The sequence below is a fragment of the Eutrema salsugineum genome, unplaced genomic scaffold, assembly GCF_000478725.1.
Source record: "Eutrema salsugineum unplaced genomic scaffold, Eutsalg1_0 scaffold_15, whole genome shotgun sequence".
Classification (NCBI taxonomy): Eukaryota; Viridiplantae; Streptophyta; class Magnoliopsida; order Brassicales; family Brassicaceae; genus Eutrema; species Eutrema salsugineum.
In genome coordinates, this window is record NW_006256867.1 from 5,181,813 (window position 1) to 5,206,989 (window position 25,177).

Here is a 25,177-nt window from a genome sequence, read left to right on the forward strand (position 1 = left end):
ATTTGAAGTTGCCACAAATATACGTTCAATATTTAATTCTATAATCTGTTAAATGTATCGTAACAACTTCAACCCAAACTATGGAAATATTCAGAAACCAATATAGATAATCGTTATTTATGCCATCTAAAATATAACTAACAAGATACATATTCCTAAAATCACTGACTGTTGCAATTTTTTAAAAAATTCTTCGTATATACGCAAATAATTTTGGGACGTCATATCTTTAATTTACTAACATACTCCTATATAAACCTTTGCTGCAAACCGTTTTATACATCTTTAATCGGAAACTCATAGAAAATGGCTGAATACCAAATGGTGCATGAGTTACAAGCTTGGGAGGATGGTTGGACAATTAAGGTGAAGATTTTAAAGAGATGGGGGGCCTTTGATGCTGACGGTCTTCGTGTGATGAATTTCATTTTGGTTGATGAGAATGTAATTTTGATACTCATCTCTATCAATGTTTTATATTATTAGTACTTCATATCGTTTTGCTACTAATGTTTTATATCAATTACCCTAACAGGGTTGCAGAATTTCTGCCTACGTTGGTAATCTCAATCTATCATATTTCGAATACGTTTTGCAAGAAGGAAATTGGGTGCAGTTATCCAAATTCAAACTAATTCCTTCTAAGTGGGAAGAACGGACTACAAGACACGTTAAGCAAATAATTTTAGATGGTGAAACTAAGGTCAGTTCCATCCGACCTTTGACTGGAGATCCTTTCCTTCGTTTTATTGATTTCAGCCGTGTTTACAATAAGCCTTACAGCCACTTCTACCCAGTTGGTAAGTATTAACATTTATTTTTATTAATTATGTATTTAACTATGTTAGTGTTATCGATTATAGTATTGTATGATTGATTGTGTAATATTGATCAGTTGTTGTACTACAATATTTTTTAATCCAGATTTGATTGGTGTTCTGGATCATGTTGAAAATATGGTAACTGTTGTTTATCCCGATGACAAAAATGTTCCAACACTGAGATTCCGAATTAAAGATCTGGAGTAAGTAATATAATGGTTTCATGTTTTTATATCATTATTTGAGATACAATATAATCATAATAATTATAATGTGTAGAATTGTACTCTTAACTGTGTTGCACATGATGACTTGGCTTACGAGATAGAAGGGAAATGCAAAGGTCCTGTAGGGAAGAGTCCATTTGCTATTTGTGTCTTAACTGATTAGTTGGTTAAGAAAAACATTGGTGCGTTTATATGATTTTCATATTTATAAGACAATTTTATACACAGTCAAAACTTGATGACCTTATCTTATTTATATATTAGATGATATGACAATTGAAAATTACAAGGAGGGATCGCTTTCACGTTTTGCTATTGCCCCGCCATTGGATGAAGTCAAAAGCTTTGGGATCAAGTAATAAACGTTATTAACATTAAATAGTTTTAGATTATGATTTTTCTTTTACTGACTAACTACATGAAAAATATTCTTCTCAGGCTTGCAAAGAAGATAACGGAAGTCTACGTGAGTGCTTCAAGTTCTCAAGGAAGAAAGGATTAGGACTTATGTTATGCTATCTTATATTTTATATTCTATTTTAAATTTTGTTATGAGTGGTCTTCTCCTAAGTTTGTTTTAATAAACAATTTGTTTCTCTTCCTACCATATTTAATCTGATTTCAATAAAGTGTATTATTAGTTTATTAATTTCAGCATTATTTGTTAGTCATATATTTTGCCTTTTTATTCGCTAATGAGTAGTAGGAATTTTAAATAGACATGTATTAACAATCCTTAACATGCAACCAACTCAAACAAGTTTTTCTATTATATTACACAGTTTATATATATCGTTGTACTTCTATATAAATAGTACTATCGTATCATCAATAGATAAAAATCACTTAGCTATAATCAAAATTAATATATATATGAATTTATTAATAGATATTTAGTTTCTAAATTTTAAACGATAAATATAGTTTCCTGATCTTAGAAAATATCCATGCGAGATATTCGGTTTCTATTAGACATATTAATCTTACTGTATTACTATAAACCTAAAGCCTCTTATATATATTAGATTTTGCAGTTGTATAAAACCTAGATACCACATCATACCCTTTAACCATGGAACTCTATCACCGAGTTTCTGATTTGCATTCATGGAGATCGGACTGGAAAATCAAAATATTGGTTTTAAAAAAAATGGAAAACTCTTGGTCCACAAGGATTTGAAGGTTTGGAATTTATTCTGGTGGATGAAGAAGTAAGTTATTATTATTTACTTCGTTGTAGTATTATTTTTCAGAAACATCTTAATATATTGATACTGAAATTATCATAGGGATGCAAGATTCAAGCTTCGATGACTAATCCTATGTTGGTTTCGTATTATGATCAAGTTTTGCAAGAAGGACAGTGGAATACTCTACATGATTTTGTTGTAAATGATTCATTTTGGTTTCAGAAAACAACTCATCATAAATGGAGGATTTTTCTACTTCAGAATACTACTGTCAAAAAGGCTATATGAAATCCCCACCGATACTCAATTTATGTCTTTCTCAGAGTTTGAGGATATTTTGGATGGGACTATTGATCATAAGTATCCTATTGGTATTTCATATTTGTCTTATATAATCATCATTGAATTTCAAGTTAAATTATTTTAAACATCTTTTGATGCTTTATGTGATACTAGATCTACTTGGTGCTGTTGTCCACGTTGGACGACTTACAAGGATTAAGGATTACGGACTAGATTGTGATTTTCGTAGATACTATAGTTAACTACGATTTACGTTGAGAAATATCAAGTAAGTATTTGAATCGTTACCCATTTAGTTGTATGTTATTAAGATAACAATATATTTTGTTAATAAATTGTAGGAATGTTGAAATTAGTTGTGTTGCTTATGGTAACTTGGCTGATGATTTCCAATCACAATGGTGGTCTGCCTGTGGTTTTAATATAACATGTGTATTGACAGACTGGCGTATAACTTACAACAATGGTTTGTTTCTAACTAATTTATTAACATTTAATCATGATAACAGTAGTTATTATGATTTAATCAAATATTAAGTATACCTAAAATATATGCTTTATGGACATTGAATGTTTCTGATGCAAGAGGAATGTCAAGGTTTTTTTTTGATCCCCATATTGTTGAAGTTGACAAGTTCAAAGATAAGTAAGTACTATATAAATATTTGATATTTTACTAAATGCCAGTAATAACATATCTGTATATAACTATTTAGGTACTTCAAATCCAATAAGACGGAGAACAATGACATTGAGGTTAAAGACTAAGGATATAGTACTTAATTATGGTTGGAGGTTCAACTATTCATGTCGTTTAGCTACAAAGGTGACCAAGTGAAGTAGTCAACGTTTGAATTCTATGAAATTATGTCAAATTCAGGATTTATTAATAAGATAGATTGCTTTCATTATTCTCTATAGCTGTTTGCTCATTACGATAGATATATGTATATATATATTCGTCTAATACTATATATGTTTATATTATGTAGACAACATTGAAAATTTAAATAATATTATCCTGAATTATAAATAACCAAAACCATACCAAGTTAATATACATTCAGGTAATGCAACAGATATATAAAATTATTTTTATAACCTAACTATCAACATACACACAAATAAAATTTTTAATTGTATATGCTCTTCAAACTTGAAATCTTTTAAAAAAAAAAAACTTCCCGTGCACAGATCTAAATCTAATCTTTCTAGAAAGTAGAAACAAATGTTCTTCAAGTTTGAATGAAATGTAAGCTTTTTGAACCAAAACAAAACCCTACAATTAAATATCTAATAAGTCGTTTTGATCATGTACATTTTTGCTGCCAATACTCATCTACTTGAGAAATTTGAAGATAAACATATTTGCAACTATATCATATTTTCACATTACATTTTTTGTTAAAGCAAAAATCTAATGAGTAACAACATATATATCACCGTATTAATGAGAATAAATAATTTACTGGGGCTAATATTAAACCTAAGTGGAACCGTAAACTAATAAATGGAAAAGAAAGGCATTACTTGAGAATTCGTCGTGTCTGATCTTTGGGTTTCGGAGATTATACTTCTCCGATAAACAGATCCCAACAAAATTCAAGGTCCGTCTCCTTCTCTCACACTCTTATCTGCTTCACTTAGCTCAAATCTTCGACAACGCAAACGTAAATTTCTTGCGACTCTTCTCGATTTTTGTTCTTCCCCTGTGAATTAAGCTACTGTTTTCTTCCTTTCAATTTCTTTCTTGTACAATTTGAGTTTGAAAATGCCGGGAAAGTTTTGATCTTTCCATGAATTTCAAGAATGGGTTGTTTCTGCGAGTTCAAATACTTACATTTGCAAACTCAATTGATTTTTTTTTTTTTTGGCTAGGGTTTGGTTGTTTGTTGTTTCGCTGTCTCTCTCTTTCTTTTAAGCTTCGTCGATCTCAAACTCCATCGGAATTAAGTAAAGAGATTGGTGAATCTACTACTTTGCTACTTTTCTATTGTACAAACTAATCCCTAGTTTTATTCGAGGTATAAATTAAAGTTATACACTCTCCAAAACCAGCACTGACCCGATTGTTATGTCGTTTATTCACTTTTGAGCTTATTGATGAGGAGACATGTTTGTGTGCAGAACAATGAGTAGCTTAGTGGAGAGGCTTCGTATACGATCAGACAGGAAACCAGTTTATAACCTAGATGATTCTGATGATGATGACTTTGTTCCTAAAAAGGATCGGACACTTGAGCAAGTTGAGGCTATTGTCAGAACAGACGCGGTTTGTTGTCTCTCCTCTTAGTTTGTTCAGCATTTGGATATGCTTGTTCTGTCTGTTTTATTCGGTTTTTTTGTTGTTTCTCTGAATGCACAGAAAGAGAATGCATGCCAGGCTTGTGGAGAAAGTGCAAATCTTGTAAGCTGCAACACATGCACGTATGCTTACCATGCTAAATGCTTAGTTCCACCTCTTAAAGATGCTTCCGTGGAAAATTGGAGATGCCCTGAATGCGTAAGATTTGAATTTTTCTGTTTAGGATGCCATAGGTTCCATTGTCTTACATGGAAGTCACTGAGAATTGTTTTTACATTTGCAGGTTAGTCCTCTTAATGAGATAGATAAGATATTGGACTGTGAATCGCGTCCTACAATAATATCTAATGAACAAGATTCATCCGATGCGGCACCAGAGCCAGTTTTTGTGAAACAGTATCTCGTGAAGTGGAAGGGATTATCATACCTTCACTGCTCTTGGTAGTTACTGCGTCTTTGTCTTGTTATCAATGTTTCTAGTGGCCTTTTTGTACGAATAATTTTTTTTCCATTTCCTTTTCTTTCTTTTTTACCAATCACAGGGTGCCTGAGAAGGAATTCCAGAAAGCGTATAAGTCTAATCATCGTTTAAAAACCAGGGTGAACAACTTTCACCGTCAAAAGTTGGAATCAGTCAATAACAACGAAGATGATTTTGTTGCCATTCGTCCTGAGTGGACCACCGTTGATCGGATTCTTGCCTACAGGTTTAGTGATGGAAAGATTCTTGCCAACTTTTGTTTTTCTTCTGTTCACCATAGTTCCATTTTTTAATAGAAGCGCATTGTCTGATAGAGTTGATGCTTTATCAAAATAAATTTAGACGTTTTTGTCTAATGAAATTCCTGAATCATGATTAATGACTGTTGCATTGTATTCTTCTATGATATAGAGAAGAAGATGGCGAGGAACAATATCTTGTCAAATATAAAGAACTTTCTTATGACGAATGCTACTGGGAATCAGAATCAGACATCTCAACCTTCCAGAACGAGATTCAAAGGTTCAAAGATATAAATTCTAGAACTCGTAGAGGTAAAGATGTCGACCTTAGAAGAAATCCCAGAGACTTTCAACAGTTTGATCATAGTCCTGAATTCCTCAAAGGTAATTGGATCTTCTTAACTCTTATACTTTACCTGTAGTGCTATTGTACATTGTTTCCCATCTTTGGTACTGATAGATTTATTTGCTTTCTGCCATTGAAGGCTTATTGCATCCCTACCAGCTTGAGGGGCTTAATTTTCTGCGGTTCTCGTGGTCAAAGCAGACACATGTTATCCTTGCTGATGAAATGGGGCTAGGTAGGTAGTCACATAGATCGTTTCATCTATCGTGAGAGACTTTTTTTTTTTTTTTTCATTCCTGTAATGTTGTGAGGTTTGTTCCTGTTATAGGCAAAACAATTCAAAGCATTGCCCTTCTAGCTTCACTTTTTGAGGAGAATCTCATCCCCCATTTGGTGATTGCTCCTCTCTCGACTCTGCGGAACTGGGAGAGAGAGTTTGCCACATGGGCCCCACAGATGAATGTGGTATGTATGCAGTTGGACAAGCACCATTTGCGTCTTTGTGGTATGTTTTTTGTTTGTTGATGAAATGGTCTTCGTGGTCATTTGATCGGACAGGTTATGTATTTTGGCACTTCGCAAGCTCGAGCCGTTATTAGAGAACACGAGTTTTACTTTCCAAAGGGTCAGAATAAGATCAAGAAAAAGAAATCTGGACAAATGAGTAGCGAAAGCAAGCAAAAAAGAATCAAATTTGATGTCCTTCTCACATCGTATGAGATGATCAACCTAGACACAGCAGTTCTGAAACCAATTAAGTGGGAGTGCATGGTATTTCTCGTTGCCCAATGAGGCATTATTTTCTCTCAGTCGTCTCTCCTTATCTTTCATATGTAGCTTAGTATGAATTTTCTTGGTCAGATTGTTGATGAAGGCCATCGACTGAAAAATAAGGATTCAAAGCTGTTCTCTTCGTTGACACAGTATTCAAGTAACCATCGTATTCTTCTGACAGGAACACCGCTTCAGGTTTGTCATTTGATTTTATTCCTTTTCAATAGTTGTATCTGAGAATAGTAGCTACTAATTTGCAATGAGAACCGTTTTATATTATCCTGCTCTAATTTCTAACCTAATTAACTGTAATCTGAGAACCTATTGTCTAATATACCTTAGGTTTTGTTTATTTGTTCTCGTATATAAAGATTGAGTACCAATTTATGGTTCTGATGTTTAAGGTTCTCTTTATTTATTATTCTTAAACGATATTGTTAATTCTTCATGCGAATCTTTTTTGATTAAGGTAAAACACAATCATAACACGCATTCTTAGTAATCTAGACTTATCCAAATGAATGTGAGGATAGTCCTTTTTGTTTGTAAGTATTAACCGTATCAATTGTTACAGAAATGCATTGATTATAGAACCGACCACCTTAATAGAGGAATGCTTTCTTTGGTTAAGGCATTAGTTTCGACGGTGGTGAAACTAGCAATTCCCAGCGAAGAAATGTTTAAAAAATCCATTTTAGTGGCTTGGCTTTTATGCATCGTCCTTGATCTGTGAAGAACTCAAGTTTATGAAAGAGTTTGCTATATGTGTCATTTAGAAATCCTTGTGTGCTCTGCATTTTTTGTTTTATTTTATGTAATCATATATTATATGTGACTAATGATTACGTGGTGGCTTTTCAGAACAACTTGGATGAACTTTTCATGCTCATGCATTTTCTTGACGCGGGGAAGGTAGCCAAGGATAGCACAGATAAATAAGTTCATGTACTTTACAGAATTTTATGTAGCTAGCATTTTCACTTGATTACGCTTTTATACTTGCAGTTTGGCAGTTTAGAGGAATTCCAGGAGGAGTTCAAAGATATTAATCAAGAGGAGCAGATTTCAAGACTCCACAAAATGTTGGCCCCGCATTTGCTCAGAAGTATAAAGCAAAACTTCTCGTTTATTTTTCTACTGTGTATTTGTTTCAAAAGTTCCGCCTGAAGAAATCATTGACATAAGTAACACTTTTATGATGTTAACTATGGTGTGTCGTATTTTGATTGCTTTTGCAGGGGTCAAGAAAGACGTAATGAAAGACATGCCCCCTAAAAAAGAGCTCATTTTGCGTGTTGATTTAAGCAGCCAGCAAAAAGAATATTACAAAGCTATTTTTACCCGTAACTATCAAATATTGACAAAAAAAGGAGGTGCTCAGGTAAGTTTTTTTTAAAAAATGTTTATATACTATTTCAGTTCCATATACCTCGTAGTTGAAGTAGGAACCGGTTCTAATGTAAATTGTCTGGTGATTGTGTTGGTCTGATTTTATTTCAGATTTCTCTAAATAACATAATGATGGAATTACGAAAAGTTTGTTGCCATCCTTATATGCTGGAAGGTGTTGAGCCAGTTATTCACGACGCACATGAAGCTTTCAAGTAACATTTCATTTCCCTAAATGGACAGAAATTTTTATCCAGATTTGTTTATAGAAACTTTGAAATCTTTTCCTAACTTTCGCGTTAACTTCCTCTTAACTTTATCGAAGGAAACTTGTGGAATCTTGTGGAAAGCTGCAACTTTTAGACAAGATGATGGTCAAGCTGAAAGAGCAAGGACACAGAGTTCTCATATATACACAGTTTCAGCACATGCTTGACTTACTTGAAGACTACTGTTCCTATAAGGTATCTGAACTTGTTCTATGTACTTGATATTTCAGGAAAATTTTCATTCTTTTTATTATGGATATACAAGTTAGTAACTTGCTCTGTCGGCGATATAACTTCTAAAATCCCCTCGAAGATTACTTTTGTATTTCTTGAGATGCCAGTATCATTACCATTGCTATCGCTGACTCGCTGCCACGTGCACACGATTCATATGATTTATGCTGTTTGTTTTCTTGTCTTTGCCAGGAATGGAACTATGAGCGAATTGATGGAAAGGTTGGCGGAGCTGAGCGGCAAATACGAATTGATCGGTTCAATGCTAAAAACTCTAACAGATTTTGTTTTTTGCTCTCTACAAGAGCTGGTGGCTTAGGAATAAATCTTGCAACCGCCGATACAGTAATCATTTATGACAGGTTTGAATTTCAGCTTCTCTTCGTGTAATCTGTCGCTTTCCATAGTTATTGTATCCAGCAGTTAGAGGAGTTGTTTGGCTTGATTGCATGAGAGATGGAAATAAAACGTTGATTTTCAAGTGAGGTGGATGCTTTAAGCAGATGTCCTGTGTGATGATGAGTGATAATTTTAATGGCATGCAATGTGGTGAAGTAGAAATCAGATTCTACGTGGTTTACATCTGTTCACATTTTCATACTATGATTGAAATGTATTTTCTGCTTCTGTAGTGACTGGAATCCTCATGCTGATCTCCAGGCTATGGCTAGAGCTCATCGACTTGGCCAAACAAATAAGGTTTTAACTTATTTCTTAGTGCTGTCAACTTGCACTTTCAGTTTCTTTTATTATTACTTTCACTAATTTAGTCTTATATTTGCCTCTAGGTTATGATTTACAGGCTCATAAACCGAGGCACCATTGAAGAAAGGATGATGCAGTTGACTAAAAAGAAGATGGTTCTGGAGCATCTTGTTGTCGGGAAGCTGAAAACACAGAACATTAATCAGGTATAATTTTTATTGTTTGAAGATTACCTTTTCACGTGATTTACAAATTTCTCAACAGATTGGAGTTAAAAAGTAGAAACATCAAGAAGAACACCTTTTGTTATTTGTGTGAAACTAAAAGAAGAAACACCACTCGAGAAGGGAAAGGGAGTCCTTATTTGTTTGATCGTTTGCTACTAATTTCCTTCTTTGTTTTATTTTTTTGGACTCCAATTTAGGAAGAGTTAGATGACATCATCAGGTATGGTTCGAAGGAGCTTTTTGCTAGTGAAGATGCAGAAGCAGGGAAGTCTGGAAAAATTCATTATGATGATGCGGCTATAGACAAGTAATATAGTCTTTCCTCTATTTTCGTTTTCTGGTATCAAAGATTTCTGTGCTTTCCTACTCCCCTCCCCCCCCCCCCCCCGTTGTAATGAAAGCTGTTGCGATCAAGTGCATGGAAATATATCTTAATTTTTTGCTTCATTTTCTGTTCTGCAGGTTGCTTGATCGTGATATCGTAGATGCTGAGGAGCTTGCAGTGGATGATGAAGAGGAGAATGGATTCTTAAAGGCTTTCAAGGTTTCTTTTCTTTCCTACTTTTCTTCTTCTTCTATTAGTATTTTTCTGGATCAGTGTTGACTGGCTTTGATTCTCCATTGGTGTTTATATAACTCTGCTCCTATATACCATGGTATTCAGTCCCTGTATGACTATCGAAATCTCTTCTGATGTGTACAATCTTGTCAAATTATTACTCACTAAGTTTGGAAAATCAGTGCATTTTGAGCCAGCTAGCTCTAATGCTTATAGAAAGTGTCAATAGACTGTTTCGTTCCAGAATAAAATGAAAGCATACTCAATGAAAATTAGTGATGATGACTTAAGTTAATTTTTTATACGTGCGGTGATATTGATTAAGCCAGTTTCCACCTATTCATTTGTAATATTCTTTGAAGTCCGAATTACATTGAATATGTTATTTGACTTTAGTCCTAGCTGGAACATAATGCTGATGTCAAGGATCATGTACTAGAAAAAGCACTTTACAATATTGAATATAAGGACATGGGGGTTGTGGTTCTTATGATTGGCCTTCAAGTATGAGATAAGTTTTATGAGATTATTGATATTTCAAATCCTTGAACATTGTTTTGTCTTTTGTACGTATAGAAATGTTATTCATCGATTAAGGTGTCCATTTTCTATGTGCTGTCATTAACTCGGAAAATGACTTCACTTGTAATATTCTATGTTCTTCCTGTATTTTAGGTGGCAAATTTTGAGTATATAGATGAAAATGAGGCAGCAGCATTAGAGGCACAGAGAGTTGCTGCTGAAAGCAAATCTTCAGCAGGCGATAGGGCAAGTTATTGGGAAGAGTTGTTAAAAGACAAATTTGAGGTGCAGCAGGCTGAGGAGCTTAATGCTCTTGGAAAAAGAAAAAGAAGTCGCAAGCAGGTGTCTCTCTTCTTGATCTCCCTTATCTAATCATAGCAACGAATTGATAACTGGATTGCACCATTTATATCATCTTTATTTTGGTCTACGTCATAAATTTGTTTCACGTTTTCTTATTCTTCGCTTTCGAATTCCTTAGGTAGCTCAATTTGGACAGCAATAATTTGGTTGACTGTATTTAAAAAATGCTGCCCTATTAACTGTTGCGAAAGATCTTAAGTGTTTCATGTTGGATTGAGGCGAATGTATAAAATGGAATTAATAGTTAAAGTTTATTGATTGATTGGAGTTGATGGAGGCCAAAGTAATTATAGTCTTTTGTTTTCGTCTGCGAAATAGTTTTTGTTACTCTCTCTGTCTACTTGATATAATATCAAATACAGACGGGTTACATTGTTTTGGTCCGCCATATTTGTTTCATATCTTTCAGTAAGGCTGTTCTAATTCTTCTATGGGCTTTTTTCCTAGTTGGTATCTGTTGAAGAAGATGATCTTGCTGGTTTGGAAGATGTGAGCTCTGATGGAGATGAAAGTTATGAAGCAGAGTCAACGGATGGTGAAGCACCGGGACAAGGAAATCAGACGGGTAGAAGGCCATACAGAAGAAGGGGTCGGGGTATTACCACGTGCCTGAATTTCTTTCAATTGCAATGGAGCTGAAACTAGTGATATTAAGAGTGTGCGCAGTATATTAAAAGTTTTCTTCTTGTAGATAACTCGGAGCCAACTCCGTTGATGGAAGGCGAGGGGAGATCTTTCAGAGTACTGGGTTTCAACCAGAGTCAAAGGGCCATTTTTGTACAGACGTTGATGAGGTATCTTCATTCGATAAGGCCTTTAGTCACAAGATTTTATACTGTTTAGATTTTACATTTTTGTCTAATCAATGCATCAATATATCCTCAGTTTTGTACTATACATGGTTTTTATGTTTTTGTCGTCTGGCCAAATTTGCAGGTATGGAGTTGGCAATTACGATTGGAAAGAGTTTGTTCCTCGCTTGAAGCAGAAGACCTATGATGAAATCAAAGAGTATTGACTCAACTCTTTAATGCTCTTTTCTATAGCTTCTTCACAGAAACGCATCACTATAAAAAGGCGCGCTGGTTTATTTTCTTATTTGACTAACGCTTCTCATCAACTGATTATTTGATGAATATTTCTCAGTTATGGAGTACTCTTCTTGAAGCACATTGCTGAAGATATTGACGAGAATTCTCCAACCTTCTCAGGTGACTGATAACTGATCTTTGCATTGTTTTTCTAAATGTAATTGTTGCTTCTCTTGTTAACGTGTTATATATGTTACTGCAATGGTCTTTGTCTATAGATGGTGTACCCAAGGAAGGACTTAGAATTGAAGATGTTCTAGTCAGAATTGCTGTTCTGATGCTTGTACAAGAGAAGGTGAGTCTATCGACCGTAGTCCTCTGATATGTTTCTCTTCTATATCTGAGTTGTCTTCTGAAAAACAAATTCCACAGTGGTGCTACATGGTGGAGTTTCGGTATCTGTGTTTTACTGTTATTATGGGCATTTACTTAGATGGTGCAGGAGAAATGTAGCACTATTTTTTGTACCTGTTTCTTCTAGGCTATACTTTGATCTTTACTAATTTTTTAATACACTGTACCACAAACCACATTTAAGAAGTTTGGGTGCATTCCTGTGGTAAAACGTTTGGTTATGTTCTGCTTCATTTTCTCTGTTGCCAGTCTCTTTGTACCGAACTAGAGGAAGCTACCTTTCCTATCTTTTGTACTATACGCTTTTTGTTGTGGTTTTGTTTCTTAAGCTTGAGACTGAATTGCTCATGTTTGTTTGAGCTCAACTCTCAGTTTTTTTTATGCTTTGGCCTAACAGGTGAAATATGTAGAAGATCATCCAGCGAAACCTGTTTTCCCCAACCGCATTCTTGAAAGATTCCCAGGACTGAGAAGTGGAAAAGTTTGGAAGGAAGAACATGACAAGATAATGATACGTGCTGTTTTAAAGTATGAATCCTTCCACAGTGTCCTCACCGAATGGTTTTATTCTCTCATCATTTTTTATTACTTGCTCACATTTTCTTTTCCTTCTCTTGAAATTTATATCTTTAGGCATGGGTACGGACGATGGCAAGCCATTGTTGATGACAAAGAGTTGGGGATCCAAGAGCTTATCTGCAAAGAATTGAATTTCCCTCACGTAAGTTTGTCTGCTGCTGAACAAGCTGGCTTGCAGGGGCAGAATGGTAGTGGAAGCTCCAATCCTGGAGCGCAGAATAACCAGAATCATGGAAGCGGTATTGCGGGGAACAATAATGCTTTTGCTGATGCTGGCCAAGTAAACTCTGCGGGCCAAGTAAACTCGATGTTCTACTATCGGGACATGCAGAGAAGACTAGTTGAGTTTGTGAAAAAGCGAATTCTGCTTCTGGAGAAGGCGTTGAATTATGAATATGCGGAGGATTATTATGTATGTTGTGTCCATCTGCAGTGTGTCCGTACTTATTCACATGTCTCGTGCCATGTTGTTCAACTTTGATTTAATACTCTGGTTGCAGGGACTTGGTGGCTCATCATCTATGCCTAGTGAAGAACCAGAAGCTGAAGCAAAGGTCACCGACTCAGTGAGAGCAAACTTTGTTGAGGTCGACGATGAAATGCTTGATGGACTTCCCAAGACTGAGCCCATCAGTAAGTTCCATCACAAGTTTCTCTAGTTAACGACTTGTCGGTTCTAAAATGAGCTCTCTGACTCTCAATGCAGCTTCAGAAGAAATGATGGATGCTGCTGTTGACAACAACCAAGAGCGCGTTGAAATAGCTCAACTTTATAACAAGGTAAGCTGCGTTTTTGTCTTTGGCTAATGTCTAGAATCAGTATATCATCACACTAATCTCTTTGCTCTTATTCAGATGTGCAAAGATTTAGATGAGAACGCTCGTGAATCAGTCCAAGCATATGTAAACAACCAACCGTCTAATGCCAAGCTGAATGAGAGCTTCCGTTCATTCGAATCTATCAATGGTAACATTAGCAGAATCCTCTCGGCTTCATCTGATCAATGCAAGTCACACGAGGACACCAAGCCAAACCTAAACAATGTTGAGATGAAGGACTCGGTCGAGGAAAGAAAACCCTTAAGAGGCAGCGTCGATCTGAATGTGTTGGAGGGAGAAGAGAACATTGCAGAAGCTAGTGGAAGTGCTGATGTGAAAATGGAAGAAGCCAAAGAAGAAGAGAAGGTCATTGTCTTCGATTGACAACTGGTAAATAAAAATATCTTTAAGAGTCAAAAGACCAAAGAGGGTCATGATGTAGGAACAGGTGTTTAATAGTGTATGATTGGTTCGATTAAGTCCGGTTAGCAGAAAATTATTCTATCAATGCAACTACACTTTCGGTTTAGCTTCCATAAATTTCACATGGGTTTGATTTTAGGGGAAATTTATTGAACGTGAACCGGTTTTGTTCCGGTTTAGGCTTTTGACATATGAGACATGTCTTTCAAGAAACACATTGCTCTGTTTCTTCCTTTGTGTCGAATCATTTTCAATCAGTAATCATAATTATATATCTCATCGCAAAATTTGATATCCAAACTAGACATGCACATGCAATACCAACTTGGGTTGACTTTAATATTAGTGGGCTCGAGTGGTGAGTACTGAGTACACAGTGGAATCTCTGTTCGTCATCATCACCACTTTATTCTTTAATTTCTGGATATGTTCAATAAATTTTCGTCTCTTTATAGGTTATATGACTTGTTTGTTCGTAGGACTATGATTTTAGAGACTCGTGAATTTTGGTTATCTTTGCAGAAAGAGAGTTGTTAATTAGTTTCGTTTGTCCCACATCGATTATGTAGTGAGACGTGTGATAACGAGTGGGCCTATAAAACGAGAAGAGGTGTGAATGGAGAAAAACATGATCCTTCAGGCAAGTTAAAGGGGATATGAGGAATGGGTTTAATCTCGCATAATTGCGTGATGAGCGTTCCGCTCAAAGCCTGTTACGACAATTGGGCGCTCCAATTTTCATTTAATCTGATCCCTCTCTTGCTTCAAAAAAAATCACTTTATGAATTTTCATAAAAAAAAGTTTTTTTATATATATATATATATATATATGAGAAAAGAAATTAGAAACTGTATTAGTTTTGTTAAGTCGTAATTATTAAGTGTAGTAGTATAGAATATCTTGGTATGTAATGTAAACACAGTTGTTAATAATATAATTTGCCGACAATTAAAAAAGTGTAGTAGTGGTACAACATACATGGTGATTTGTGATAGTACTAGGAATTTGAAATCCCGTGAAACAGTAGAAAAATACAATATACATATGTTTTGTAGGCTTAGTAGCATATTTTTTATCAGTCCATTTTCTCAATAAAAGCAAACAATTACTTATACATTATCCTGTTGGGTTTGACATACCATAAACAAACAGGAAAATTTTAAAAAATAAATTGTGTTTCTCATTAATGTAGAAATATAATTTCTGGATATGGTCAAACTCTGCTCGTCTCGATTTCGATCTGTTTTTTTCTTCTTTATTTCTAGATCTTTGACTGATAGTCTAGCCAAGAAATCCCTTCGTGATTTCTCCTCTGTACTACCGTGACCTTTGAAGTTCTAATATTAAAATGTTGACCAAAAAAAGAAAAAAAAAAAAAAGCTGGTCAGGTCCTAATGATAACAAAAAACAAAAACAATGTTCATAAACAATTTCAGTTTTCCGTTGTTTTACATAACTTTACTTATTTTTTACAACTTTGGAGACAACAAATAAAGGTGAACCCAACGAGTATACAATTAAGGACTGAGCATTCGGTTGTTTAATCCAATTTTTAGAAAAATAGATTCCAAATATTTTGACTTGGCTTCAAAGTTTTCAGTTGCGTATTCGGTTAAATTTTAGACAAACAAAAAGAGTTATTTGACTTCGATAATAGTACTTAGTATATTTTAAAAGTATTTTAAGATTATTGTTTTTATTGAATTTTTCCTGGCCTAAAATTATCTAATTTCCATATAAATAAGAAAGTCAACAATTTAAAGTTTTAAACGATCAAGTGAGTTCTTGTAACGATCCAACAAGACATCATCAAGTTGAATCTAACCAATAGTTAAACACTAATCCGGTGTAATACTTGTTAGTTTTTTTGGTTTTGTCTTTTTTTTTTTAATAGTGAACATGTCTTTAACTACACTTTCGATTTAACTTCCACTAGATTTTTACCCCGTGCATCTGCACGAGAATTCTTTTTAATCAAAATTTGTAATGTAATTTATGTTTTCTTTATAGATATAATTTTTCTGTTAAATAACACAGATTTATTTTTGTGTTTAGACATAATTTGTTTTTTTTTTAAATTAATATTATTTTAATCACGATCATAAAAACATAATTCTAATATGGTCATTTTATTAATAAAAAAATGATCGTTTTTATAAAAAAATTTTTAACTTGTTCATTATATTAATCCAAAAAAAACCGTAGTTATAAAACCATAATTCTAACATCCACGTTCATATCACTATATAATATAAATATTTACTAATTTTGAAATAATTTTTATCTCAACCCGCAAAAGATCACAATTATAAAAAAATCTAACTCGTTCCATCAAATCATTATATAATATTAATATTTATTAATTTTCAATATGTAAAATTTTAGTGTAATTGAATATGATTAAAAAATATAATAAAATATTCATTAATCATATGTGTTATTTTGAAAATATTTTTAAATTTTAAAAATTAAATTAAATCAAACGTATATATTTAAGAAAGTCTAAAGTAATTTAAATTAGTATCTATTTTTCAGAACTAAATTTAATTACAAAAAATAGTTTGAATTAATAACCTATATTTAAGGAATCTTTAATTATATAAATTAATATCTAATTTTCGGAATATAATTTATATATAAAAGAAAATATATTTTTAAAATAATATTGCAATAAATTAGGATAATTTTAAATTATTTTCTAAATATTTTTTTTAAAAAAAAACTTCAGAACTGTTTGCTTCAGAACTAAAAGTGCTCCTATGTTTTAATATAATAGATATATTTCACATGGGTTTGGTCTAAGGGAAATTTATTGAATGTGACGGTTCTCTTTCGGTTTAGTCTTTTGACATATGAGACAGATCTCTCAAGAAATGAGTTTCAAAGCCGGTTCTGTTGCGGTTTAGTCTTCTAAATTTCTAATCCTCAAGTCAAACACATTGCTCTGCTTCTTTCTTTCTTTTTACACCAATTTTTTTCGAAAGCAGAAGACAATGATGGTATATGGTTTTGTTATATAAAGCCGACGAAAAACAAATTTTTTGGGGAAACTAAGCCCGATGCATAGAAAAAACATTAAGGAATATTAACTAGTGAAACTTGAATAGAAAGAACAAAAGATAAAGGAAAGCGAAAAAACTTAGCCCAATTTAAACTATTACCCCGAACATGAGAAACAAAGACGATAATCAAACTTCTACACACCACTAATCTTTTTTCTTCGAAGGTCTAAATATATAAGGTTTTGCATCCCACAAAAGGCTAGCTTGACAAAAATCAAATAAAATAATGACTATGTGAAAAAACCTATTATTCCTCTTCACTATAGTCTATAAATGGTGGTGGAAGAAAGCTTTATAAATTCATGAAAATATGTAGGAGATAATCAGACAAATAACCCACATACCAAAACAACTAATTCGAAGACAATCGCATATCATCCCAAAAATTGATATTTAATCAAACAAAATATGCACATGCAATACCAACTTGGGTTGACTATAATACTAGTGGTGAGTACAATGGAATCTCTGATGCTTTTTATTCGTCATCATCGCCACTTTTTTAGGAATAATAAATTAACTCAACTTTTTTTATCTTGAACTTATATTCTTTAATTTCTGGATATGTTCATAATTTTTCGTCGATATATGGGCATTTTCTGTAAAGATCTATGACTAGTGATGATATTTTCAGACTGTGTTAGACTCCTGAATTTTGGTTATCTTTACAGACACAAAAACTGCAGAGCATAACAAAAAGAGAAATCGAAGATAAGGAAAAGTTTTTTTTTAACATTAACTTATTATTCTATTATAAATTATGTGAATTATTACGTCAACAATTCTACGACAACAATTCTACTACGGACAAATCCCGCCTACAAACATGCCAAAATGAATTTCCATGCACCACATTAAAAACCTCAACCATTAATGAATCCATTACCAATAGATAAGGAAAAGTTATTTATGAATTTTTTTTTATTATTATTTCTTTGAAGTTCTAATTGCTATAACCAAAGGGAAAGCAAAAAAAAGTTTTAAAAAAAAAAAATTAGTTTACAGTTTCCTTACAGAGAAAATATGAGAAAAGAATAAGACAAAAGCAATCACAAGATGTTTTTTGACTTTATGTCTAAATGTTGTCTCTCATATGCATGTTCTGAGTGAGCTAAAGCCTCCATATCCCAAATCTCCTCCAGACAAATCTCCCTGGCTCTGTTCCTATCATTCACAATGTAAGCAAAAATAAATTCACAAATCTCAGAGATCATTATAATAATCTTCAGAATGCTTCTATTGGCAAAAGCTTTTATATTTACACACCTGCTTCATCGTGGAGTTGACTATATCATCTAAAGAACCAGCTTCTGCAACCAAGAATCCACTCTGTAACTTTTGCTGCCCCACGATGAATCCTTCCTTTGGGTTACTACTCAAGATAGCATCTGTGTTTGGACCGTATTGCCTCATCTGCAACGAATCATAGAAGCCTCCTCCAGGTTGTGCGTTTGCATTTGAATTGAAGTCTATGTTTCTGCAAAATGCTCGAGGATTTGTATCCAAGCCTGGACTCAATGCAGTTGCAGAGTCACAGAACGGGATAGAATAGCTTGTTGGGCCATTGTTCCATTCCAAAGAGTCAGGTTTAGAATGCTGCGGTAATGGGGACACATCGAACTGATGATGGATGCTATTGTTACTGTTCTGAACAGGAGGAGGGAGAGTCGAGGAGGAAGATACAGCGTTTGACCAATGTTCTAAACGTTTATTGATCTGGTGTCCAGGGAAGCCTTGAGGAGATGCTTGTGGATGACCTTCAAGAACCAAGAGATTGTTATTAGGCGCACCGATGAGAGAGCTTTGTTGTGTTGAGAAGCTAGGAAATGCCATTGAGTTCCCGGAGATGCTCTTGTTGTTGTTGTTATTGTTCATGTTTCTAATGTTGCTGTTTGTTTGAAGCTGGTCGAACTCTAAAGGCATTGGTAGCCCTTGAAGTATATTTCCTCCATCACTGTGGTTTAGTGGAAGTGATGAGACATGGTGAAACTTTCCAATATCGGTTTGGTTTAGCAAGAATATCCCGGAAGGAGGAGAAGAAAGGTTGCGGACACCGATCCCTGAAGGAGTGTTGAGCCGGCCAAGAATCCCATTTGGTGGGAAAGATCTCATCGCGGTGGCTCCACCGTGGAACTGAGAGGTTCCAACAGGGATTTGGCGGTGGTGGTAACCGTCAAGTCCACCAAGAGAAGAACTCATTTGCAAGAAATGTACGTCAGAGTGTCCCATCATTGCTTGTTGATTACCACTAATCCTCTTCAAGTAAAGACGGAATTTCTGCAGCCACGAAGAACAGAATAAGCTTTTTTGTAAAGTTTCGGTTTAAGTAAATACAAGAATGGTTCTTTGAAACCTGAAGATGACTAGCCACATTCTCTCTAGTGAGCTTCTCAACATTCATCAGATCAAGAATCCTTTTAGGCATTGCCTCTGCAATCAAAACAACACACAAAGTTAAAACCAGCAAAAGAGAGTTTGAAAACAAACAAGTGACATTAACCAAACTTACTATCAAATCCCAATTGGTTAACCGCTGCCACAAATTTCTTGTGAAGCTCGACAGTCCAAACAACACGAGGCTTCTTCTGAGCCGATGAATCATCGTTATCGTCTCTCTCCTCTTCCTCGTCTTCATTATACTGATCTTTACGTTTCCTGTTCGCTCTCCCATTGTTCTGATCAGAATTTGCAGCAACTTCATTACCTAATCCATCTCTCTTGTCACCGTTATTACTCCCACGGTTCTTGTCAAGTCCTTTGCTTCTCACCACATGTTGCCATATGTTCTTCAGCTCCTCAATACGAACCGGTTTCAGTAGATAGTCACAAGCTCCATGAGTAACTCCTTTCATCACATACTTTGGATCGCTATGCGCAGATAACACTGCATAGTTTAACAACAATAGAATCAATCATAAAGCCAAACCTAGAACCAAGAATCAAGTCTAAAAGATCAACACTTTGCAAGAATCAGGTCTAAAGATCAAAACTTTTCCCTGTAGTTAAATTGAAAATTTTTGGGATTAAAAATAGAATTAAAAGAAAGAAATTAGTTGACTTACTTATGACAGGTAGGTCCATTTCAAGACCAACGAGCTCAAGCAGTTTGAAACCATCCATGTCAGGCATGTCAACATCGCTAATAACCAGATCAAACATGTTCTTGTTCTCTCTCAATAACTCTAGAGCCTTTTGTGCTTGGTTCGTCGTAGTAACTGCAGCCAATAAATTCCCCAAAAAGTCTCTGTTTTTTTAACTTTAATTTTCAGTAAAGAAGCAAAATTTCAATTACAATGATGAGCTCTCTGACACATGTAGAGATTTGAGTAGATCAGAGCAAATAAAAATGGGATTTTTTTAAAGGGATTGTAAATCTTAACAAAATCTAAAATTGAATCTTCAAAAAACGACTTTTGTTGTTAGAGAGATCGAATCAGAAGCTAAATTCTACAGGATTTGTACATAAACTTAAGTAGAAATCTTGAAATCAGAAGCTAAATTTTATAGAAATTTTTTCAAAGATTCCACATATGTGGTCAAACTAGAAATCCAAAAATCAGATCAAGAAAAAACAATTTTAACTGAATCTAAAAAAACCCAATTTGGAGAAACTCATTAACAGATCCCAGAAAACGAAAATGGTCGATGCAAGAAAGTAGAGAGAAACAGCAGAGAGAGAGGAACCATGGTATTGGCAACGATGAAGCAAAGTTTCGAGGATTCGAAGACAAGTCTGGTCATCATCAACGGCAAGAACTCTCATTCCGACAGGAAACTGGTCCAAGGCTACAAAATCTTGTTCCACAGTCATCTTAAAAACCCAGAAATCAAAACTGAGTCTTTCTTTTGTTCTTGCAAGTGTTTGGGAGGAAAGTTAAGAGAGAGAGAAAGTGGAATTTTTGATGTGCAGGAACGTCGACGGAAAATGAGTTTTACTGGATTAAATATGAATGGGTCTAGAGAGAGAGAGAGTGATTTAGAGAGTATATAAAATTTAGATTTAGAGAGAGAGGACAAAAGATTTGGAGCCAGAGTTAAAAGTTTTTCTTCTCCGGCGAGGGAAAAAGGAATCTTAATTATCTATCTATATATGGATACTCTAAACCGTTTGTCTTCATCTTCAATATTTGCATTCTACTTATTTTCTGCAGTTTTTTTATTTTTATTTTACCATTCGATAAAAAAAAATTAGAAAAAGCCAAAAATAAACCAAACCGAATAACACAAAATTAGTAAAACTGAACCGAAATTAAAACCCAAAAGTAAACCGTAGAAAGATGAATGAGTTTCCAAACCGAACTAAATTGAATCAAATTCAAAATCAAAGAGACCTAAGCTACATTAGGAGTCGTCCCGGTTTTGTTTCAACCCACGAACCGGTTCCCTAGTATTGTTTTTTTTTGTTTAAGTGTATCAAAAATATCACATGTAGGACCAGATCACCAGAATGGTAACCATATATTATTGTACATTGGTTGAGTTACTGAACCGGAATTAGTCTCACTATCACTCCCTTCTAGATCTAAACTAATAAAACACTTTTTTATAATTCTGATTTTTGCAGTTTAATTGTGTTAAAAAAAGGGTAAGTAAATAGGTGTCCTTTGAAATGGGTAATTAAAAGATAATCGTTAGAGATGGGAAAGTCTTTTAAGTAGAAGATTTGGTTTACTATATGTATATCGCCATCATTATTCTGAAGATACAATTTGATTCTGGTTTAATCTTAGCTAGTATTGTCCAACTGTTACATGGACAAACAAAATTTAACTGTTCCAATAATTTCAATCATCATTAAATACTTCCCATAGCATTTGTTTCGAATTTTAAAAAATCTATTACTAAAACGAGTATTGGATTTTGTTAAAAAAAACTATGGCATATCGTTACAAGTGAATTATTAAAAGTAATTATTACTTATCATTTTGGCATTTTCACACCAATAAATATTTTTCACACAAATTAAAAACTAAAATAAATATTTTATTATACCATATTTTTGAACTAAATATATAATCACGTGATTTGGACGAATCTATATAGTTTAGGTTAACCGAAACTTTGTAGTGCTATATCTATTATACTATTAAAAGAGAATGGTATTTTGTGTCCCAATATAATTTTATTTGGTTTTTTAATATTTTGTTTTTGGATAACTGTTATTTCTGTTGCCAAACAAAAAATTATTGATTTTAATTTAGATTTACCAAATAAATTGATTTAGTATAATATTAATAAAATAAGTTAATTTAGTATAATATTTTAATATAAATCTGAAAACTTATTTTTTAATTTAGATTTGTTATCAATATCCTTAAATATTGGTTATATTATCAAAAATTATAATATAAATTATTATTATATTTTTCAAAATAATAATTCAGATATTAATTTAGACTTAATTTAAATATTCAAACTCAAATAATATTTTCAGTATAGAAATGAAAATAATATATTATTGTATATTTTTATTAAATGAATCTAAAAATTAAATATTTAAATTTAATAAATATTTAAAATATACAAATAATATAAGTGGACATGTTAAATGTTTTAATAATTTTGGTAGGGGCTTAACCATTTTCGATGGCAGAAGCATTGGATGCCCTTTTTTCTCCAACACTAGATTTACATGTTTTGGTTCTTTTTGGATTAACATAAATGAGCATGTTACAATGACGTTTTTTAATTGTGGTACTTTTCAGATTACTATGAACGGACAGATTATAATAATATTTTTCTAATCGCGATCATATATAATACTAGAAAAAATATATCAATAGAATTATTACAGAAAAATTATAATTCATCACTTATTAGAAAATTGTATATAAATAAAAACGAGAAAAAAAATTACATTAATAAAAATAATTTCTGTGTAAACGCACGGAATAGAATCTAGTGTAACTTAATTTAGACGAGTCTTGTAGTTCTATTTATTTGCTTGATGATTCTAAGAATTTTTACGCATGAATCTATAAAAGACCAAACAATTCGATGGATAAATTCATTTCTGGTCAATAACCTCATAAGTCATAACCATAATCGCTTGACCCCCTAGCCACATGGTCCATATGGTCAAACGAAATTCATGAAAACTCATCACAAGCAAAATTACAGAAGTGCATATTCCTCGAATCATGGTCTGAGTGAGGTAGCAACCCTCTTACTCCTATAACATAGTTAATTAGAGCTAAGTTAGTTCCTTATAATAATACACATGTCATAGTTTATTACTCGTTTTCAGTAGAGTTGATCCTGAGTTTTAGAAGCCGGAAGCTCGAAAAAAAAAATTAAACAGTTTTGCCATATTAAGTTTTGAATTTATGGTATCCTAAAAGAAATTTTTTGTATTATTTATAGATTTATCACTAGACAATTTTTTTTTAAAAATGTAAAGGTCGGAATTGTTTTACAAAAATGAGGACCGCAATCATGGTTTGTCCAGCTTGGACTCAAGACCGGGCCTGGTTCTTACTTTTCTTTTTCCGTGTATAGTAGGATCGACTCAACAAATTATCGTCATTCATGGGACAGTAAAGCATACATGATACATACGATGTCCATGCAGTCTCTGTAAAAGAAACTTATGTGCAAACCCTAGAGAATCGCAGTAATTGGAGATAGTTTAGCACAAACGACAAAATGTATATAGACAGCTGCACGGTTTATATTCGAATTTTAATTAGGTATTCTCTATATACTAGTCGTCTCTTTCACTAGTAGCATATTCGATCATTTTCCAAATTTTACAGACGCTATTTAATTTCTTTTTTCTAAAATTATATATTTACCTTATTTTTTCACTCTAAGCTTACATATATAAAAAAAGATTTGCATCGTGGATCATTTCCAAATTTTTCGCATAATAAAATGTGTTTTTCTCACATTTTTCCAAAACAAAAACCCCGATTTTTGATCTTATGAAAACTATTTAAGCGTCTAATAATCCTCTTAAATCACTACTCATGTGTTCCTAGGTTACATGTATCCACTTTTATTTCGCACGAGACCTGTCTTTCAACGGATAAATTAAGCTCAAAGTCACCATACGAAAACAAGTTGACATTTGGATAAAAATTCTTACAATTCTTTAAAATTAATTCTCTAGCACGTCCTTAAAATGTATTAACGGAAGGTTAGACAATTTTAGATGGTATAAATGTTTATATAGTTAAACTATGTAAATTAGATGTATAGTTTTTTTGTTGTTCAACCATAGATGATCTAAATTCTAATGCATTAAAATAAATAAATTCTATTAAATAGAATTAGTCTTAGTCAATTAGACGACATTAAACGGTCATAACCGGTTGTAAGTGGTCCCTACACATTCATTAATCAACATACATTTTCTCTATTTATTATTGTGAAAATTCCTCAGACTAACCTTTAAGGTTAATGTATTGACAAACTTAGCCTAACATATTCATCGGTTTACTAGACTAACTTTAGAAAGTTGGTGTTATACCATTTTGTCCAAATAATGAATATTTTTACCAGATTGCCATTCGATTTTAAAAAACCTTAAAAAAAAATTTTACAAAAAAAAAGAAATCATTATAATCGAAAATCGAAAATACAAAAACATAAAAATAGAAACTGAAACCCTAATCTCCTCCGGCGGCGACTGTAAAAGCGATTTGGCGACGAAGGAGACGATTTGGCGACGAAGGAGACGATTTCGGCGGCGACGAAAGCTTTTCGGCCACTCATCTCGTAAGTCTTGACGTCTGGGTTAGTTTCTCGTCGCGAACAAGTTTTGACTTCGGTTTTCGCGATGGTTGTGTTTGGGTTTTACTCGCGACGGTTGTGTTTGGGTTTCAATGGTGGTTTCGCGCTAACGTCGGACGAGAACTCCATCTTTTCGTTCGTAGTCGAAAACCCTTTA

The 25,177-nt window shown here is 33.5% G+C and overlaps 2 protein-coding genes and 1 non-coding gene across 6 annotated transcripts; 2 read left to right on the forward strand and 1 right to left on the reverse strand.

Annotated features, from left to right (window-relative positions):
• The first annotated feature begins 4,020 nt into the window (after positions 1-4,020).
• On the forward strand, positions 4,021-14,413 carry LOC18022170 (CHD3-type chromatin-remodeling factor PICKLE). Of its 4 annotated transcripts, none has more exons than XM_024158114.1 (32): positions 4,055-4,148; positions 4,420-4,565; positions 4,669-4,813; positions 4,907-5,044; positions 5,130-5,287; positions 5,389-5,553; positions 5,739-5,953; positions 6,055-6,150; positions 6,244-6,380; positions 6,474-6,686; positions 6,777-6,884; positions 7,551-7,601; positions 7,695-7,794; positions 7,928-8,070; positions 8,190-8,293; positions 8,404-8,542; positions 8,774-8,943; positions 9,214-9,280; positions 9,370-9,492; positions 9,711-9,820; positions 9,976-10,057; positions 10,748-10,936; positions 11,405-11,552; positions 11,649-11,751; positions 11,894-11,968; positions 12,104-12,168; positions 12,267-12,343; positions 12,800-12,930; positions 13,036-13,393; positions 13,482-13,614; positions 13,688-13,761; positions 13,837-14,413. In XM_024158114.1, the coding sequence occupies exons 3-32, from the start codon at positions 4,673-4,675 to the stop codon at positions 14,182-14,184; spliced, it is 4,161 nt and encodes a 1,386-aa protein (XP_024013882.1). In that variant the 5' UTR covers positions 4,055-4,148; positions 4,420-4,565; positions 4,669-4,672; the 3' UTR covers positions 14,185-14,413. The 4 variants fall into 4 exon arrangements, with proteins under 4 accessions (XP_024013881.1, XP_024013882.1, XP_024013883.1 ...); XM_024158115.1 differs by having other exon boundaries at positions 4,420-4,506; XM_024158113.1 differs by lacking the exon at positions 4,420-4,565 and having other exon boundaries at positions 4,021-4,148.
• A 461-nt stretch (positions 14,414-14,874) lies between these two features.
• LOC112088275 lies at positions 14,875-14,978 on the forward strand. Its single transcript, XR_002900440.1, has one exon. It is a non-coding gene; the product is annotated as a small nucleolar RNA Z279/snoR105/snoR108 (small nucleolar RNA).
• A 2,964-nt stretch (positions 14,979-17,942) lies between these two features.
• On the reverse strand, positions 17,943-21,258 carry LOC18022171 (two-component response regulator ARR12). Its single transcript, XM_006405052.2, is given in 7 exon segments — positions 17,943-18,416; positions 18,418-18,450; positions 18,553-19,563; positions 19,640-19,716; positions 19,796-20,170; positions 20,349-20,501; positions 20,971-21,258. Coding segments are annotated over 7 exon segments (1,857 nt in total). The 5' UTR covers positions 21,098-21,258; the 3' UTR covers positions 17,943-18,335.
• Positions 21,259-25,177: the final 3,919 nt, after the last annotated feature.